The 19,744-nt window shown below is 49.1% G+C and overlaps 1 protein-coding gene across 2 annotated transcripts in view; it reads left to right on the top strand.

The window, feature by feature from the left end:
* Positions 1 to 19,290, top strand: part of FBXO41 (F-box protein 41) — a 51,947-nt gene extending 32,657 nt beyond the window's left edge. For both annotated transcript variants that reach the window (XM_043985855.1, XM_043985854.1), the window contains exons 12-13: positions 180 to 295; positions 14,133 to 19,290. In XM_043985855.1, the coding sequence (XP_043841790.1) occupies positions 180 to 295; positions 14,133 to 14,195 (179 nt within the window). In that variant the 3' untranslated portion in view covers positions 14,196 to 19,290. The remainder of the gene's footprint in view (positions 1 to 179; positions 296 to 14,132) is intronic.
* Positions 19,291 to 19,744: the final 454 nt, after the last annotated feature.

Genomic DNA, 19,744 nt, shown 5'->3' with positions numbered 1-19,744 from the left:
TTTGACATCTGAGTTTGGAGTATTAGTGTAATAATATATATTAAATAATAATAATAATAATATATGTTGACCTCCAGTGCCTGAGAGGTTCAACAAGATATCTTCCTCTCCCATTCCCCAAGCTCTGGGTCATTTGCCCAGCCAAAGCCTGTATCATCTCTCCCCCTGCTCTTTCCCAGGTGTTTGCCGGAACCTCAAGTCCATTGTAGTACAGATTGGGATTGTGGATTACTTCAAAGAACCTGGGAGCCCAGAAGCCCGGAAGCTGTTTGAGGAAATGGTGACCAAGCTCCAGGTGAGAAAGTTGGGGGGAGGCTGTGCCTGACCCCCAAAATATTTTTTCTAATACCACAGTCACAGAACTTGCTTCTGGGGTGGGGTGTATAAAGGCTTCAGCCTCCCTAAAATGGCCAGGACCCAGGGGAGGCACGGTAGAGCTGGGGGCAGTCCTAAACAGAACCCCTCTTATGCTCTAAGCAATGTCATGTGACAGCCTTCATCTGAGGACAGCCTGAGATCCTGAAGCCCCTGCAGGCTAGATGGGCAAAAGCTACTGCTGGCCTGCTGATGTTTATAAACTCCTAAAGGGGGGGCAGCTAGATGGCGCAGTGGATAGAGCACCGGCCCTGGATTCAGGAGTACCTGAGTTCAAATCCGGCCTCAGACACTTAACACTTACTAGCTGTGTGACCCTGGGCAAGTCACTTAACCCCAATTGCCCCACAAAAAAAAACAAAACAAAACAAAACAAACAAACAAAAAATAAATAAAAAAGCAAAATAAAAATAAATAAATAAATAAACTCCTAAAGGGATGGAAAGTTGGGCATACATCTTCCTTCCCCAAACCCCAGACACAAAGGCCATGATCCTCAGGGAACTAGCCCTGTTTAGAGCATGGTAAGATGACAAAGATGAAAAAATGTAATGATGAGAGGTGAATGAGGACAGTGGAGGCAGCTAGAGACAAAGGTAAGTACATCACTTCCTAGAGCCCCAGTGGGCATCATTACTGTGAAGGATTCCCCAGACCACACATCCTGCACCCAAGAGCTCTCTTGCCTCCCACACCTACACCTCTCTTCTTATTATTTCTGCTGGGGTTTTTTTTGTTTGTTTATTTTTTGGGTTTTTTTGTGGGGCAATGAGGATTAAATGACTTGCCCAGGGTCACACAGCTAATAAGTGTCAAGTGTCTGAGGTCAAATTTGAACTCGGGTCCTCCTGAATCCAGAGGTGGTGCTTTATCCACTGCACCCCCTAGCTGCCCCCCTTCTTGTTATTTCTTTTCTTTTTTTTTTTTTGTGGAGCAATGTGGGTTAAGTGACTTGCCCAGGGTCACACAGCTGGTAAGTGTCAAGTGTCTGAGGCCGAATTTGAACTCAGGTACTCCTGAATCCAAGGCTGGTGCTTTATCCACTGCGCCACCTAGCCCCCCCACCCCTTCTTGTTATTTCTAACACTTCTATGCATCAGCCTGAAGATGGTTGGCGATGGCGTCCCAGTGATCTCCTAGTCACCAAATCTGATGGGTTTTTCTGCCCACCTTCTTTTTCCTAACCTATCTGCAGTGTTTGCCATCCTTGACCCATGCCCTCATTCTCAATACCGCTTCCTTCCCCTTGACAACATACCAACAGGTGTTTATCCAGCCTTTGACTGAAGACCTCCAAGGAGGAGGAAGCACCCCCCAAGGCAGCACATTTTCCTTTGGGAAAGCTCTCCTTGTTAGCAAGTTTCCCTGGCATCCAGCCAGTGTTCCTCCTTCTGCCCCCAGGATGAGAGCAAGTATGCCATCGTGGGGTAGTGAGAGTACTGGACTTGGGGTCAGGAAGACCCAGATAATTTCTAGGTGTATGATCCTGGGCAACTCACTTCAGCCACTCTAGGCCTTAATTTCCTCATCTATAAAATGGAAGCATTGAACTAGTGACCTCTGAAATCCCTCCAAATCCACGACCCCCAAGGACCCCTCCGGCTCTCATCTATGTTCCAATAAGCCTCTTCCCTATTCTGCAAGACAGCCCTTCAAAACACTTGAAGACAGGTCACCCCAGAGGTCACAATAGATGGCCCTTTCTAGAGACTTCTCAAGTAAACATTGCACTCCTTTGCCCTCTACAATCTGGTGCCACCTTTCCTTTTCCAGGTTTATCAACTCTTCCACATACCAGATGCTCCAGCCATAGTAGACTGCTCACTTCCCCATGTGTGAGACCCTTCCCAACCCAGAAAAGCTATTCCGGGTTCCAGATTTTCTGCAAGTCTGCATCCACTCAAAACCACAGCTCAGGGCCCCCACCGATGTGTTCGCTCCCATTAGTCAGCCAAAGGACCCAGATCACTAAGAAAAGTGGGAATAGAATCATCTTCCTCTTCCATAAATCTTAGTCATACTGTCCTGCAAATACACAGGCCATTAGTGGGAAGAGTAAACCCATAAAGGGATCATATAGGGGACACACACTCAGAGAACACGTAAAAGAAAAACACAATAGACACACCAAGGTCTTCTGGTCATTACATTGCCCTCCCTTCTGACACCGTTCTTAGACTTGCACCTGGGTGTCAGGCCACTTCTCCGAGGCTCTCTCTCTGTCTGTCTCTATCTGTCCCTCCCTCCCTTCTCTCCCAGCATAGCCTCCAGGGCCTTTTGAAAGCCAAGCCCTCACACAACCAGTCCCACGGACTAAAACAGAAAATCTCAGCTGCTTTCTCATCACAAGGAGAGGCTTATTAACTCCCAGTCTTCTCCTACAGGGGCTTAGCTCTTTTGGAACACAGAACAGCCAGCCAGCTAATTAGAACACACAGACCTTGAATCTATCAGCTGCGATTAGAAGAATCAAAGTCATTTCCCCAAAGCTCTGACTTTTGAGTCAAAGGAACTTTCTGCTTCTAATATTCAATTGTATCAATGTGGGTGCTCCCTCTAGAAGCAGTAGGTGTTCTAGTGGATGGACTGCTAGGCCTGGAGTCAGGAAGACCTGAGTTCAAATCCAACCTCAAGCACAATAGCTGTGTGACCTCAGTGAGTCATTTAACCTGTATTTGTCTCAATTTCCTCATCTGCAAAATGGGGATAGTAGGTGCACCTACCTTCCAGGGTTGTCAAGAGGATCCAGTGAGTTAACCTACATAAATCCCTTTGCAGATTTCAAAGTGCTGCATCAGTGTGAGTGATCATTACTGATGGCTACCCACCTTCAACTATTCCCCTTGTGCTACTTTTGTCCGTGTCATTCTATAATTTCATAGCAGGGGATCCACCCAGCATGAAGGGGCCTTTATCCAGGGTCTCTGGGTTCAAATCCTGACTCATATACTCACCAGCTGTGTGACCCTGGGCAAGTCACTTAACCTGTAAGATAAGGATCATAGTAGCACCTCCCCCCCCCAAGGATATTGTGAAGATCAGATAAGATAATATTTGTAAAGTACAATGTCCAGCACATAGTAGGTGCTTAATAAATGCTTATTTCCCTCCTTCCCTCTCTTGACACCACAAGAATACCAATAGAGGATGGGCATCAACCAATTGCTATAACTGACTCTTGCCTGTGGCCAACCTATGTTCTCTTCTCTTCTCTTCTCTTCTCTTCTCTTCTCTCTCTCTCTCTCTTTCTCTCTCTCTCTCTCTCTCTTTCTCTCTCTCTCTTTCTCTCTCTCTCTCTCTCTCTCTCTCTCTCTCTTTCTCTCTTTCTCTCTCTCTCTCTCTCTCTCTCTCTCTCTCTCTCTCTCTCTCTCTCTCTCTCTCTCTCTCTTTTTGATCCTACAACTATTATGCTTCTCCTGCATAATTCTGTGTCTATAGTGCAGCAGAGTCTGATCATGGCCGCCATGTACTCTCCAATGACCCCTGCAGGATCCTCAATATCCATTCTTCTGGGACTGCTGTGGCCTGTGATGGTCACAATGTCCTAGAAGAATGTCACTTTATTTGGGGTTTTGTTTTCAGGGAAAAACTTAAGATTGCCAAAAGAAGTGGATAGAGCACCAGTCCTGGAGTCAGGAGGACCTGAGTTCAAATCCAGCCTCAGACATTTGACACTTACTAGCTGTGTGACCCTGGGCAAGTCACTTAACCCCAATTGCCTCACACACACAAAAAAAAAGATTGCCAAAAGAATTGGGGGGGGGGCATCTAGGTGGCTCAGTGAATAGAGCACCAGCCCTAGAGTCAGGAGGACCTGAGTTCAAATCTGGCCTCAGACACTTAACACTTACTAGCTGTGTGACCCTGGGCAAGTCACTTAACCCTCATTGCCCTGCAAGGAAAAAAAAAAAGAATTGTGTGGTTCCCCGAATGGAGCCTGTGCTCTTCTTGTTCAATTCTGAGCCCATCTTGTTGTCCATTTACAGTGTGTTGGTGTATACATACACTCATAATTAGAATAATAACTAACATTTATATGGTGTTTACTATGTGCCAGGCACTGTGCTAAGTACTTTTTGCAAATATTATCTCATTTTATCCTCAAAGCAGCCCAGCGGTGTGCAGTGATTATCTCTGTTTTACAGATGAGGAAACTGAGGCAAACAGGTGAAATGACTTGTCCAGGATCACATAGCTAATAAGTATCTGAGGCCAGATTTGAACATATGTGAGCAAATACACACATGTGCACATGCAAAAATACATATACTTTGGATGGATGGATGGATGGATGGATGGATGGATGGATGGATGGATGGATGGATGGGTGTTTGGGTGGATGGATAGATGAATGGATGGGTGGTGGGTGGATGCATGGATGGATGCATGGATGGATGGATAGATAGATGAATGCATGGATGGATGGATGGATAGATGAATGCATGGATGGATGGATGGATGGATGGATGGATGGGTGTTTGGGTGGATGGATAGATGAATGGATGGGTGGTGGGTGGATGCATGGATGGATGCATGGATGGATGGATGGATAGATGAATGCATGGATGGATGGATGGATGGATGGATGGATGGATGGATGGATGGATGGATGGGTGTTTGGGTGGATGGATAGATGAATGGATGGGTGGTGGGTGGATGCATGGATGGATGCATGGATGAATGGATGGATGGATGGGTGTTTGGGTAGATGAATGGATAGATAAGCTCTATAGGGAAGCTATTCAACTGTATAACATTGTCCAGACAGTAGGAACTTTTCATTCACTTGGTATTTCATTTGTGGATGGTGATGCCAAACTCTTGAGAATGATTAGGGATCTCATGTAGGTGGCCTTGTGATGTCTCTGGGCTTGAAGCCATCAGCACAATATAATTTGCAGATAGTGTCTGGAAGGCTTCACCAATCCACAGCCTTCCATGTAACTACAAGATGGTTGTCCAGGTCTGAAGCACCCACTCCCATTTTCCTAGACCCCTAAAATCTTTTGGGTCTCATCATACAATTTCCTCTCCACAGTCACAAAAGCTGAGCAGACAAGGTCATTGTCTCCCTCCAGTTCCATGTTCCAGTTTGTTTGTTTTAATTAAAGAAGCCATTGTGGAAGAGGGGAAAGAGTCAAAGGGCCTGAGTTTGAATTCAGACTCTGCCACTCACTACCCACATGACCCGGAGTGGGTCACTGCACCCCTCTTGACCTTGTGAAATAAGGGGGGGTGGGCTAGATGATCTTTGAAGACTTCCAGATCTAAATCTAGGATCCTTTGAGCCTGTGCATATGTGGTTGCTAACAAACCTCCCAGACTTTAAGTTGGTCCATGTTTTCCCCAACAATTAAAAAATTTCACTCCCTACAAATTCTGTGGGGTATACCACGATACCTGTGTATATACAGAGAACAGAAATTAGCCGTAACATAGTTCTCGGTAACCTTCCCTACATGAGTAACCACTTCTCCCATTTTCCCCTTGAGCTTATGGAAGGCCCTGGCTGACAATTCAGTATGCACAGACCATCGACCTGTGGTCCCATACTTGGGTTTGTGGGAGGCTCAGCCTGAATCTTATAACCTCTCTCCAGGCTGTATAAAATCCCTCCATTCCCTCAGGGCCTCCACCACTGGAGTATTAGTTTAGAAAGGGGCTGTGTCTGGATTTGTCCTTCCCCATTGTCTGAACAGAAGAATTCCTGAGTCTGGGACAGGCTAGACTGAGTTCTCTGACCCTCCAGTAGGTACCAAAGGCTCATAGATCTAGGGTTGAAAGGGACCTCAGATGCTGTCTACTACAACCCCCTTATTTTATAAATAAGGAAAATGAGGGCCAGGGAAGTTAAGACACATGTCCAAGGTCACACAGGTAAGTAAGCATAAGAGGTAGGATTTGAACTGTGATGTTTAAAATCTAAATGTGTGGTCACCTTAAATTAGAAGCTTTAGCACCAGCCTTTGGGCATTAAGCATTTATTAAAGCATACTAGTTATTAGTAAAAAGGAAAACACGTGGAGTTCAGAAAGTGAAGAAAAGGCCTATCTAGCCTAGAGTTCCGGCCTGGTCTAGTTCTTCCTCAAGCCCTCCATCGCCAGCCTGCTTCAACCATGAACTTCCCCTCAAATTGAGTGTGGAAGCTTTTTATAGGTCCAGATCAGAGGCGGTCCTTATACACTGCTTCGAATCATCCAAATCCATTGGTTCACTGGACTTGAAGGTGGTCTCCTGTTGAGTTCAAAGTCCTTAGCTTCTGAAAACAATACCGTCTTAAGGGCTAGCCAGGTGTGGTTACAATCTAATTAACCTAAAGTAGGCTAATCAGCAGTCAATCACTCTCACTTAATTCAATCAATTTAGATTAATCTCCAGGTAGACCTTTGAGTATCTGCAAAATCCCATTATTTTCTCACAGAACCCAGATCTAAGTCCTCTGACTTCTGAGCTAGGGTTCTTCCCACATCATCCCTGTACCTTCCTGCATGTAGGATGTTCAGTTTCTTCCTCATCTGAATCATTATCTCCTGAGCTATTATTATCTAGCACTAATGGCTTCTGCAAATTTTAAGAAGGTAAATCTTCCCAGAATCCATTTCACCAACATCCAATTCTCTTTTCCTCTGATCACCAGGGGCTCTCACTACCTCCCCCATAGGCAATAGGAATTTGCAATGCATTGTTTTGTTTTGTAGGGCCCGTCCCCTCTCTGGGATTACTTTATAGCCTGGCAAGGGGCCCAACCTTTGGCGCAAGGCCGCTTCCCATCTATCCATTATCTCACGTGCCCCCTGCACATCAAGGTTTCTTTCAGAACTCTCTGCCCTTGCAGAGACCATGAATTTGGACATTATGCCATTATTGTAACCATCAGAGCTTTTCTGAACTGAAGCCCTGGTTGGCTGTAGGTGATGGGTGCATTGCCCTTCATCCAAAGACAAGCACTACTGATGGCCCACTTTCCAATGGGAGTCCCAGTTGACCAGCTGCACTTTATGAGACAGAGGCCTGTGTGTCACAGGTAACCTTCATCTCTTCTATGGGTATCACCCTCTTTTCAAAGTCACAGGGCATGTTTGATCATTGGTCTTCCCTATACTAGAGTGTAGACTGAACTCCTAGCTGGCTGGTGCCTCAACCCACCCTTGGCAGGCAGCATCCAAGTCAGTGCTAATAGACTGGGGTCAGTACTTGCTCTGGTCACATACTCAAAAAACTTCTCCGGGGCGGCTAGATAGCACAGTGAATAAAGCACCGGCCCTGGATTCAGGAGGACCTGAGTTCAAATCTGGCCTCGGACACTTGACACTTACTAGCTGTGTGACCCCGAGCAAGTCACTTAACCCCCATTGCCCCACCAAAAAAACAAAGAACTTCTCAATGATGGGCACCCCCCTTCAACACCAAGAACTCCCAATTTGTGTTTGGGGTAATAAGCCTCTCACTGCCATAGAGTTCTTGTGACTATGATTCTCTTGGCACGAAGCTGACCCCATGTCAGGCTAGTGTGTACATGCCATGAAAATTTACCTGGGGCTGCCTAAGGCAACATCAGCCCTTGGGGGAAGCATTTTACCCAGTCCTTGGTTCCAAAATTTCCAAATTGTGTGAATGGGGTTGGTCCAAATTGACCCTTCTTGCCCTCCTGCATTTGGTTCTTCCCAAACATAAAAATAAGATTGAAGTTGTTAAGAAGCTTAGGAGTGATAACATCATAATAAATTTGTGAGGGCTACTAAGCCCTAGGAAGATCTTTAGTTGATGAAGACTCCTCGGACATGGCCACATGGCTTGCGCCCCTACTCGAGGTCTATATTTACTCCTTCTTGAGATGCTGCCACCCACATACTCGACAGAGGCTCTTAAAAACTTGCACCTGGCCACTGGCCCTACAAACCCACATTTCCCAACCACTCTCATTCTTTGTTCATGTTTCACAGAGGAAGAAGTCATTCTGATAACACGAGAGCTCCTTGAGAGCAAGGACTCTCATTATTTTTTTTTTTGTCTTTGCACTCCCATCACCTCTCAGGGGGCCTGGCACAGGGCAGCTACTTAACAAAGACACATAATTGACAGATTGATTCAGATGTGCCTATCAGGTAGCTCGTGTGCCCTAAGCCACTGAAACATGGCTGGTTCCCTTTGGGGCATCCTTTCAAAATGGTTGAATTCTGTTGAGCAGATAAAGGCTATCTTCTTCTCCCTTGTGCTGAAGTCAGGAAGATAGAAGTTTGAATCCTGCCTTAGACACTCACTCTATGCGACCCTGAATAAATCACAGCTGTCTGCCTCAGTTTCTTCATCTGTGAAATGGGGATAATACCACCTACTTCATGGGATTGTTGTTAGAATTGAATGAGATATTTTTAAGGCATTTTGCAAACCTGAAAACAACGTATATGTTTCTATTTCTCCCTTTTTCTCCTTTCTTCTTTTTTTTCCAATAATAAAAACCACCAGCTGCCTAAAAAGCAGTCCAGGGCATCTTGAACTCCCAACATGGTAGGCTAATGCACTTTACTTCTTTCATCCAGTATCCAATACACAGTCTGGAACTTCCCAGGCTTTTCCCATCTTACCCCTTTGAACATGCAGGTGCCATCAACTCATACTTCTCTCACTTGATCTCTCGGCTCCACCGCATCCAAGAAGGCATTCTTCTGAGGCCAATCTTGCCAAGGTCGGAGGTTATCGAAGCAGAACCTAAGTTGAACATTGCTCTTTGGGTACACCACCCACCTCACCCAGGCTGTGATATCGCTCTGGCATTGACAAGGCAGTTGATAATTCTTCAGGCACTGGAGCCTGGCTCTGCTATCAAGAGGTGGAAAAGCCAGTGCTCCTTCAATATTTGCTCTCACCCCTGACTTCTATCTATCTTTCTATGGTCTTCCCACAGGAGGTGAGAATTGTGAGCTTTCAACCCAATAAGAACAGTGTTCTTCTAACACTTTGCCAAAACTAGAGTTGGTCCCAGTCAATACTGATGTGGAATCACAGAATTCAGAGTTGGAAGGAAGCTCAGTAGCCACCTAGTCCGGCCCGTACATGAGAGGACTCTCCGCTATGACAACCAATCCAATGGTCCTCTGGCCTCCATTGACACCAGAGATGTTCATTTGGTCTGGATATGAGTCATGCCCTCCTGACACCAACATCCTCTTTAGAGAACTTCAGTCTCCCCTCGTATAGCCCAAATACAGTCAGTCTCTACCCGTTCCATACAGGCCTGACCCCCAAAAATATATGCTGATGAGGCATCTTTTGCATGTTTTGGAGAATGACTAGAATACAATCCTCCCTGGGGTGACTAGCCAGCACAGTGTACTCTACATCATCAGTCTTCAGTCACTGCTGAGTCCTATGACTCAGACAGAGAGAACTCAAAGGAATGTGGTCTGGGCCCAGCTTGGTGTTTGGAGTCTGAAGTGCTCTCCCTCCTCACCCCCATAAGCATTTCATGAGGTTGCTTTAGTGGATCTCGGTTTCTTTATTATTATTTTGTTTTTGGTGAGGCAATTGGTGTTAAGTGACTTGCCCAAGGTCACTCAACTAGGAAGTGTCAAGTGTCTGAGGCCAGATTTGAACTCATGTCCTCCTGAATCCAGGGCTGCACCACCTAGCGGCCCCCTAGTAGATCTTGGTTTCTAATGGACATTCAGTGCCTACATTCTCCTCTTGAATGTACTTGGTTATATGTCATGGGGGAAAAATAAATTACTAAATCTTTTTAAGAAAAAAAAGATGGGGGGCAGCTAGGTGGCGCAGTGGATAGAGCACCGGCCCTGGAGTCAGGAGTACCTGAGTTCAAATCCGGCCTCAGACACATAACACTTACTAGCTGTGTGACCCTGGGCAAGTCACTTAACCCCAATTGCCTCACTAAAAAAAAAAAAAAAAAAAGATGTACTTGGGGGGCAGCTAGGTGGCGCAGTGGATAAAGCACCAGCCCTGGATTCAGGAGGACCTAAGTTCAAATCCGGCCTCAGACACTTGACACTTACTAGCTGTGTGACCCTGAGCAAGTCACTTAACCCTCATTGTCCCTCAAAAAAAAAAAAGATGTACTTGGCATTCATGTGGCTAACATAAGCTAGCCTGTACCTCTAGCTTGCCTCTGCTGGTCCTCTTCTTGCATCAGGCTGCTCCAAAGGCCCTTCTCCCTTCCAGGAGAGATAGCTCTTCCCATTTGCTCTTCCGTCAGCAGACCTGCCTTGATTTCCCACAGCAGAACTTGATTTCAGTGACCCAGACCGGTAAAGATGTCTTAGAACCCCATGGCGCTGTTTTCTGTTGTATTAGCAAACCTTTCTTCCTCTGTTACTCTTCTTCCACTTAGATTGTACCAGTTCTGAGTAGCTGGGAAACTGTCCTTTTCATCAATGAAGTCGTAGCTGTATCAGCAACAAAGTGCCACGTACATTCTTGAGACCTTGAGCCAGCCTGGTATATAGAGGTGCTGCCTCCCTGATCATGACCCTCCATAGCACAATGAGAGACCTCGCCTCCTGCTTCTTGGAGATGGCTAGGCACGTCACGTAGGTGTTGTCTGCTTTCCCCATTCTAGCAAACCGGCTGTTCAACAGTCAGTTCCCATTTCATCAACAGACATTTATTAATGCTTATACCAGTAAGCTTATGGCTTGGTAGATTCTGGTGTCATCTCAGCTACCTTTTTTGTAATACTAAAGTTCTAGATTTTCCCACATCTTTCATATTTGTATCTTCCCTCCTCCTGATAACTTAAAAACCAGTCCCTTGATGTCCTCAAAACTGTGTTGCTTCCAGAACAAACTTATTCTGTCTCTTCTTAGTCTAGACCTGTCTGTTTTCTTCAATTCCAATTCCACTTCCCTTCTGGCCACATCTGGGACTGTGATTCTAGAAACCAAATGTGACACCTCCACTTTTCCTTGATAGTGAAAAGAGTTTGCTATAAAAATCTTTGTAGATCTTTTCCAATTTTCTTCTGTCTCTCAAACTCCTCTCCTTTTTATCCTTAAAGGCCCTCAGAATGATGGTGCTTAAATTGGATCTCTCACCCTGCTCTTCACTTGTTTTATGAGTCAATATTGCTTGTGAGCATCTTTCTCTGTAAGATTTTACAGATGTACACATTTCTCTGCTTTCTACCCAAGGCAATGCACTAAGCACTGGGGGTACAAAGAAAGGAAAAACCAGTTTTTTTCCCTCAAGGAGTTCACATTCTAATAAGGGAGACAACACGGAAATAACTCGGTAGACACAAGATTTATTCCAAGTAAACGGAAGGTAATTTCAGAGACAATGGCCACAGCCATTGCCTTTTCAACATATGCACTTCCTAAGCAAGCCCCCAAGACCCTCCAATAATTACCCAGGTTCTTCTGTGTTGGTCCCATACCACCCACTTATCACAACTGTGATGTTCCAGCCAGGACTCAAAGGATTTATTAGATGAGGCCACACCCCTACAAACCTTTACCTCTTGAGTTCCATTTATTAGAGTTGGTTGGTGTACCACCTTAATGCCTGTACTCCATCCTTCACCATTGATGCCGTATCTGGATTTGCTGGAGTTGTTGCTATCATTGCACCATGATCCAATGAGGATAATACATGAGTAGCTCTAGGTGAGGAGCAGGGTTGTGAGTTTGAAAGAGAGCTTGTCCTGGGTTCAAATCCCAGCTCTTCTGTTGACTACCTGTGTGATCCTGGGTGAGTCACTTACTTTCCCTGAACCTCAGTTTCTTCGTCTGTAAAATGAGGCTTTTTGAATAGATGGCTTCTGAGGCCCCTTCCAGTTTAAGATCTATGGATGATCTTTGATATTCTTCTAAGAAGCATGGCCTTCATTTGTCTCTTCTTTCACCAGGAAGTCCCCAACCTTTCTTACTAATAAGTCTTGGTCATATTCATCATTAAGGAGTTTACCAAAAGAATTCCTAAATAATCCCATTAATAGTTGTTCCCATGAGACTATCTTGTTGTTTCAAGAAGTGTGCATAGTACCAGTGCTCTATCTCCAGCCCTAGAATCCGTACCCTGTACTTTCCATCTCTCCCCCTCTGCCTTACCAGTTGTTTCCAGTATATCATTGTTATCATAATCAAGTCACCTTTACAACCTTAGTATGAATTAGTTCTCATAAAAGAGCCCCAAGATTCTAACCACATCCATGGCAGTTCCTAGACCTGATTCTTAAGCCCGATGTCACCCAACCATTCTGTAGTGCTGATAAACAACCTGAGTGCATTTTCCACACAATAGAATAATAGCTATTTTCAGTAGCTGGGCTGACCTGTATACACAAAAGCATGCATCCGAAAGCCTCCTGTTCATTTGTGACCTGAAGATGGAATTTTTTTTCCCTCCACTGGATGCCTGCATTAAATAGGACAAGTGAAATGGAGGTCCCAGATAAGCCTAAACAATCTAGCACCTGGAGCATCCCTCTCTTGCATGTGGCATCCCCAAAAATCTATGCTAGTTTCAGGATATTGTGTTGATCAGCTTAGCCCCAGAATCTGAGCATCAGCTCTTTTTTCAAAAGGCAGAGCCATTCCTTTCCAACCCCCCTAGTCATCAGGCTAGGAAAGAAAGCCTCAGCTACTTTCTCTTCATGAGGAGAGACATATGTCATCTCCCATAGTCTTTACTTTCCAGGAACCCAGAACAGGCCATGTGGCCAATTAGCGCCCACGGGCATTAGTCTGTGTGTGAACTCTTTCCCTGGTCACAGAATTATCTCCGTCGGGAGCCTGGGGAGGCCTCCCCTTCAGTTGGAGCCAGTTCCTGAATGCCATCGCACATCCCCAGCAAATCGTGTTAGGGGCTGCCTTCCAACCAACTGAAAAGGACTGCTTGGTTCTCCTGAGCCCCTCCTCCAACCAAAATGCTCTGGGCTTGCCATGCCATTGAAATGTATTGGGGGAGGGGAGAGGGGAGGCACATGATCAGATCTGGCATAGGAAAATCACTCGAGCCGCTGTGGAGACATCATGTCAGTCCAAAGCAAGTCCAGTCACATCCATTTACTTATATAACTTTCCTCTTACTTAAATCTTCCTTTTTGAGTTACATTTCTTTTTTCTTTCTTTCTTTCTTTTTTTTTTTTTTTGTTGCGGGGCAATGAGGTTTAAATGACTTGCCCAGAGTCACACAGCTAGTGTCAAATGTCTGAGGCTGGATTTGAACTCAGGTCCTCCTGAATCCAGGGCAGGTGCTTTATCCACTATGCCCCCTAGCTGCCCCCAATCACATCCACTTACAAAACAGATTAACAATACTCCCTCCCTCCCCCTGCCCCAGCCTAATGGGAAGGGGTGAAAACCCCTTGAAAAAGTACTACACAAATCCTGCCTGGGGTAGCACTTTCTTAACCTTTCGTGGCATAAAATAAAATATGTAGGATTACAAAGGGATCCAGTTAGACTGAAATACAGTTACTGAGATAGTAAAAAGAAAGTTTATGCAGCCCTGATTTGTGTTTCTAATAAGGAGGCTTCTGGAAGGCATATGAAGTGCCACCCCCCCCCCAACCCCAGCCAGCTGCTGTCCTCCTTGGAGTCCCCTCCCCACTCATCCTGGGAGAGCTTTCTGGCTATTTGTGCACCCTGTGTGAATGGAGACCCTTGGGCCAGGGGAGGGGGCGGCTTGTCACCAAGAGAGTGGGGTGGGGAAGGGAAGGCCAGGCCTCTGGCTCTGGGCTCCCAGGATTTCCCACACGGTGCAGAAGTGACCGGGTTCTTGGCCCTCTGTCCTCTCCCCAGGCACTGAGACGACGGCCAGGATTCTCCAAGATCTTACACATCAAGGTGGAAAGCGGATGCTAACCCCGGGCAGGGGGGTGCCAATGGGCGCCCCTCACCCACCACCTCCACCCGGAGGCTCTGGAGCAAACCCAGGCCTCCCTCAGGCGACATCTTTGGACACCCCCACCCAAGGGAGGCAGGTTTGGACTTGACTTCGACGGGCCAATTAGCAGATGCTGGTCTTGGGACCAGAGAGACCTGGGTGCCCTCCTGAGGCCTTCTGTCTGAGCTCTGGGTCAGCCACATGGAATACCATCTGCTGTGGAGTCGATGGCTGGGGGCCCTCTTCTCCTTCCTTGAGACCCAGGAGCTGGGTGCCCCTTTGCCTAAGCCCCCACCCCAGGGCTGCCTCCCCCACAAGGGCTCTTGGACTGAAGCTACCATCTCCTCTTGGGCCCCTGATGATAACCTGGGGCAACGTGCCCAGCTGACCCAAGCAACCCCATGAGAACAGGGGCTGATCCTAGGCCCCACAGGGGACAAGAAGCTCCAGTAACCAGCAGACAAAGGCGCTGACTCCCTAGCCCCTGGCCTGGCCCCTTCCTTCAGGGGGTCCTGCAATAAATCCCAACTGCCTCCCTAGACCCTTGGTCTCTGAGCCCCACTACCCAGGGCTGCCTCCCATAGCAGATCTAGCAAGGCTATGGGCCACGAGGCACCCCTTCATCCTCCCATCCCCAATTGGGGGAGGGTGCCAACACCAACCTCAGTCCCAGTGGTGCATCAGGGGAGCAACCCAGCAGGACCCTGGGTCCCTGTCTGCCACCGGCCTCCATGGAAACTACAGGTGGGCCTGGGTGGGGTGAGATACGCTGGGACCCACGGCAGCTCTCTTTGGGGGAGGGGGGGAGAAAAAGAGTTCAACATCTTAGGCCAGACCCCAAGCCCTCTCTCCCCGACCTTGGGGAACCTGGCCACCTCTCCAGACTCCAGGGGACAACACCAACGGCCCCCTGTGTTCCCCTGCCAGGGCTGTCTCCAGCCAGTCTGGGCATCTCCGGGCAGAGAAGACAGAGTTAGTATTTATTTCTGTAAGAAAAGACGATCCAGAGATTTTAAAGCAGAGTTATATAATGTGCATGTTTCTGAGCTCTCCACTCTAGCCCTTGCTCTTGACCTTGACCTGAGCCCCCCAACACACACAACCCCACCCCAAGCCTCTGCCTGAGGGGAAGCCCAGGGGTCTACAGTAAGGAGGTCCTAGGCAGGGAGCCGCGGAGGCCTTGTTTGGTCCAGCCACTTTGTGCCCTGAGGGCCACCAGCCCTGGCAGAGAGGGAGCTGAAGGAAAAGCAGGCCTGGGATGGGGGGGGGGGCGTCTATAACAAATTGGATGTTTTAGGACATTGGCATATGGTCGAGGCAGAGGAGGCAGTGCGTAGGCTCACCCCAGGGTCTGGAATGAGGCTTCCCTAAGAAGTCACTTCTGATTGACTTGGGTCTGGGACCTCTCACCCGGGACCCCCTGTTGGGGGCTCCCTGTCAGGGAATCTGGCTCTGAATCTAGGCTGGGGAGAAGTCTGCTGACCCCTGTGTTTTCTCTGTCTCTGTCTCTCTTTGTCTCTCTCTGTGTCTGTGTGTCTGTCTTTGTCTCCAGCTGTCTGTGTGACTCCATCTCTCCCTCTCCCTCTCTCTCACTCCTCATTCTTATTCTGGCTCACAGAGAGGCCAGGCCCCATAAACCAGGCACACTTGTTCCTCAGAGCAGTAGGAAGAAATCCAAATTTGGAGCCAGGGGACTCTGCCAATGACCAGCTGTGTGACCTTGGGCAACTCTCTTCCCCTCCTTGGGTCTCAGTTTCCCCACCTATCAGTGAAAGGGGTAGCAGCTTCAGAAAAATGAATCTGTATGATTCTCATGGTGTCCTTCACAGAGCTCAGGGGAGCAGGGTGGCGGAGGGGGAGGGGGCCTTCATGTGCTAAGTTCCTCTAGCTTCCTAAGCTGGGTCCTTGCCTCCTATCCCGTGTTTCCCCCTCTGCTGACTGGGCCGTCTCAGCCCCGCACACCTGACTGCTCAGTTTAAAGACATCCCTGATGGTTCTGGTCTTGCCCCTGCTCCATCCTCTTCTGGGGCCTAATGCCCGGCCAAGGCTCAGCTGCCCCAGCAACCTGGTGGGATATCCCCCAAAGGCAGCCGTCAGCATAGGGCTCTCCCACCCTCAGGCTCACTCGGTGGTCCTGCCTCACTCCATCTCTCGATGTCTCTCTGTCTGACTCCTCTCCTCTTTGTCACCCCCCCCCCTCAGGAGCCTGGGGGCTAGAGGATTTCTGTGGTACTTCACCTACGCCTTTCAGAGGGAGAAGAGCCCCCAGCCCCACGACCTTCTCTCCAGGGCAACCCTCCCCTCCCACCTCTACCCCAACCCTTTCCAAGGAGGGAAGGGCAGGGAGAGGAGACTGCAATGAGAAAGTACAAGGCTCTTCTAACTATCCCCCCTCCACCTGGTGCCTGATGTCACCACCAGCCTTGGGTGGGTGGCCACTCCTCGGGCCCTCCACAGCCCTCTTTGCCAAGGGGTGCCCAGGAGGAAAGACTGGTCATCTCTAGAACCGAATCTCCACCTAAGATAGCAGCAGCAAGAGCTGCTTTGACAGCTGGACTCAGGCAGAGGACATAGGGATAAGTGCCCCCTCTGCCCTCTGCTAGATGTGTGACCTCACGAGTCATTTCCCTTCTCTAAGACTCCATTTCCTCATCTGTAAAGTGAAGGAGGTTGAACCAGGTGGCCGCTAAGGGCCCTTCCTACTCTAAATCGGAGACACTATGACCCTTCCTCCCTGGTCCCTGGGAAAAAGCACAAGGGGGTCCTCTCCTGGCTCAGGGACATCTGGCTCCTCCCCACAGCCCATCGCCCATATGGCTCCCAGGCCCCGGCCAGAGACCCTTGCTCCCGCAGCCTCCCTCCTGCCTTCTGACGGCAGGGCCCAGTAAGAGCAGGAGGGGTGTGTGTGTGTGTACACAGTACTTGAAGGCAGAAGAACACTGCAGGCAGGCGTCTGGTTCTCTGTCCTTCCTGACATGGTCACCAAGCTTGGGGCAGGATGGGGCCAGGCCCCTGAGGAGGGTGGATTGACTTCCTTCTCCTGCCCTCTCCAGTCCTCCCTTCCGTCGGGGCTCTGTGTGTGTGTGTGTGTGTGTGTGTGTGTGTGTGTGTGTGTGTGTGTGTCCATTACACTGATTCATCTGGGGGTCACAAGTACATGGTCCCGGAGTCACCAGGTTTCCTTCCTGGCCTCGCCGTTGCTTCTGGCCTCAGTTTCTTCATCTGTAAAATGAGGGGGTTGGTGGGACAGGGAACACCTAAAGTCTCCTCCAGAAGCACGGTCCTGTGGCAAGGACAGTGGTGTGCCTTCCCCAGGCGTGGTGGCTTCTCTCTGTCCCCTTGTAACTGTCCCTTTGCTTCTCACTGCCAGGTGGCTCCAGTCTTGCCCATACCCAGGCATGGGTGGCATCAATGCCCGGGAGGAAACCCAAGCTTCAGCTAAAGTCCCTCAAAGAGAGAGAGAGACACACACACACACCCTCATACATACATACATACATACACACACACCCCCTCATACACACACACACACACACACACACACACACACACACACACACACACACACACACACACACTACTGGTTTTTCTGACACTTCCAGGGCCTGGGGACTGAATGTATTCTTGGTCCTTCTGAAGCTTTTGGGGAGGAAGGGGGAGTGAGGGTCACAGTCCACTCTCCCCCGACCCCAATAGAAGGATGCTTGCTACCTGATGGGGGAGGAGGAGGAGACGATTCCTCACCAACACAGATCCGGGTCTGGGCGGGGTTTTGTTGGTTTTGCCTTTGTTTGACAATCAGTTGGAGCTTAGGACGGTGACCATTGAGTTCAGTGAGTTGGGTCCTCAGCCCTGACCTCCTATTCCCATCATCCTCAGGAGCCAGGGTTATTGGAGTGGGGCAGCTCCAAGCTCTGCACTTGGAGGCCCCCCTGGTCAGCAGTCCCTCCCCCAGGCCAGGGTCTTAGGGTGTCTGCCTGAAGCACTTTATTTTGGCCCTCAGAGCTACCTTTCCAGAAGTGTGATGCTGAGATGGGGGAGGGAGGTGAGAGAGGGCCCCGTGTCAGGGGCCAAACGGGCATCCCAACTCATCCCGATGACAATGAACTCAGGCCTGAGTGGGGCAGATGCCAGATCTGGTGGGCATCTGGATAACCTCTAGCTTTGCCCCCCTTCCCCAATATAGTTCACTTGAACTCCTTAGCAAACAATTGTGGGGAAGGGAATCCAGCCCCTCTCCCCCAGTTTTGGGCTCCCCCAGTGGCCTCACTTCTCCCTTATTGGAGCAGAGAGACAGCTGCATTAGCCTCTGCGGAGGGCCCCACCTGAACACAGACCCAAGGAACTGATGGGCCCCAGGGACTCTACAGACTGCCAGGGTATGCCGAGCCCAGCCTGGCGATTGGTGCCATCAGGCAGGCCGGTATATTGTAACTAGAAATGAGGGGCGCCTCCCTAAGCCAAGGTGTCCCCCACCCACCATGGCGTGCCAACCGCCTAGGAGGCACTGTGCAAACACTAGCTCACCGCCCACCCTGCCGCAGCCCAGGGCCGACACTGATCTCTAGATTTCTACATGGAGTGTGTATATAGTATTTATTAGGGATGGACATATTGATTCTGTTCTTGGTCCCAGTCCCACCCCCAGGCAAGGAGGGAGGGGAAGCTCAGAGCTAAGTGAGTTCCTGGGGCTAAAACTGAAAACCCTCTTCCCCCACTGGCTGGGCCCCAGCCCACCTTGGTCCCTCCCACTAGGGCCTCTGACAATCAGGCCAGATCTCCCCGCCCCCCAGCCGTCCCAAACAAAGATAGCACAGGGTTGCAGAACCCCACCCCCCACCCAGGTGAGCCTGACCACAGAAGGTTCCCAGGCACCAGGCAGGAGCCATGGTCTTGGGGGTCTCCCTTTTGTTTCGCCCCCTGCCCTGGGGGCTCTGCTCCTGCATCACCCATAGATGCACTTTGGTGTTGTTGCTTTGCCGAATGTATTCTGAGCGTGTACGTTATTTATGAGGACCTCATTCGGGCAGCCCCGTTGATGGCTGGGCGTCCAATAAAGATTCTGAAAACCGACTGTGGCTCCCTGGGCACAGGCTGGGGGGCGTGGGAGATGTACACAGTAGGCACCAAATAATTGCTGACTGGATAGCCAGAATGATGTAATGCCAAAGGCACTAACTAGACTGAGAGGCAGAGGACCTTGGTTCCAATTCAGGCTGGGATACCGGGTACCCACAACCTTGGCCTGGTGACTTCCTATCAGCAAAATGGTAGGACGCCAGCCCTGCCAGCTCCCCACCCTGCAGCCCCTGGCCCTGCCTTAAGGAGCAAGCCCTCCCCCAGCAACCAGCCCCCTTTCTGAGAGCAGAAGGTGGCTCCTGGTAGGCTAGGCCCATCCCCTTCCTGGGCGCAGGGGAGGGGGGCAGCACCGCCTGTGTATGGACATTAGGGCAAAGTCTGGCCTTTAGCAGGTCGGGATTCCTATGGGAGCAGGCATGGATGGGCCACTCAACTGGCCTGGCCGAGG

The sequence above is a fragment of the Dromiciops gliroides genome, chromosome 2, assembly GCF_019393635.1.
Source record: "Dromiciops gliroides isolate mDroGli1 chromosome 2, mDroGli1.pri, whole genome shotgun sequence".
Taxonomy (NCBI): Eukaryota; Metazoa; Chordata; class Mammalia; order Microbiotheria; family Microbiotheriidae; genus Dromiciops; species Dromiciops gliroides.
This window is presented reverse-complemented; position numbering and strand designations above follow the sequence as displayed.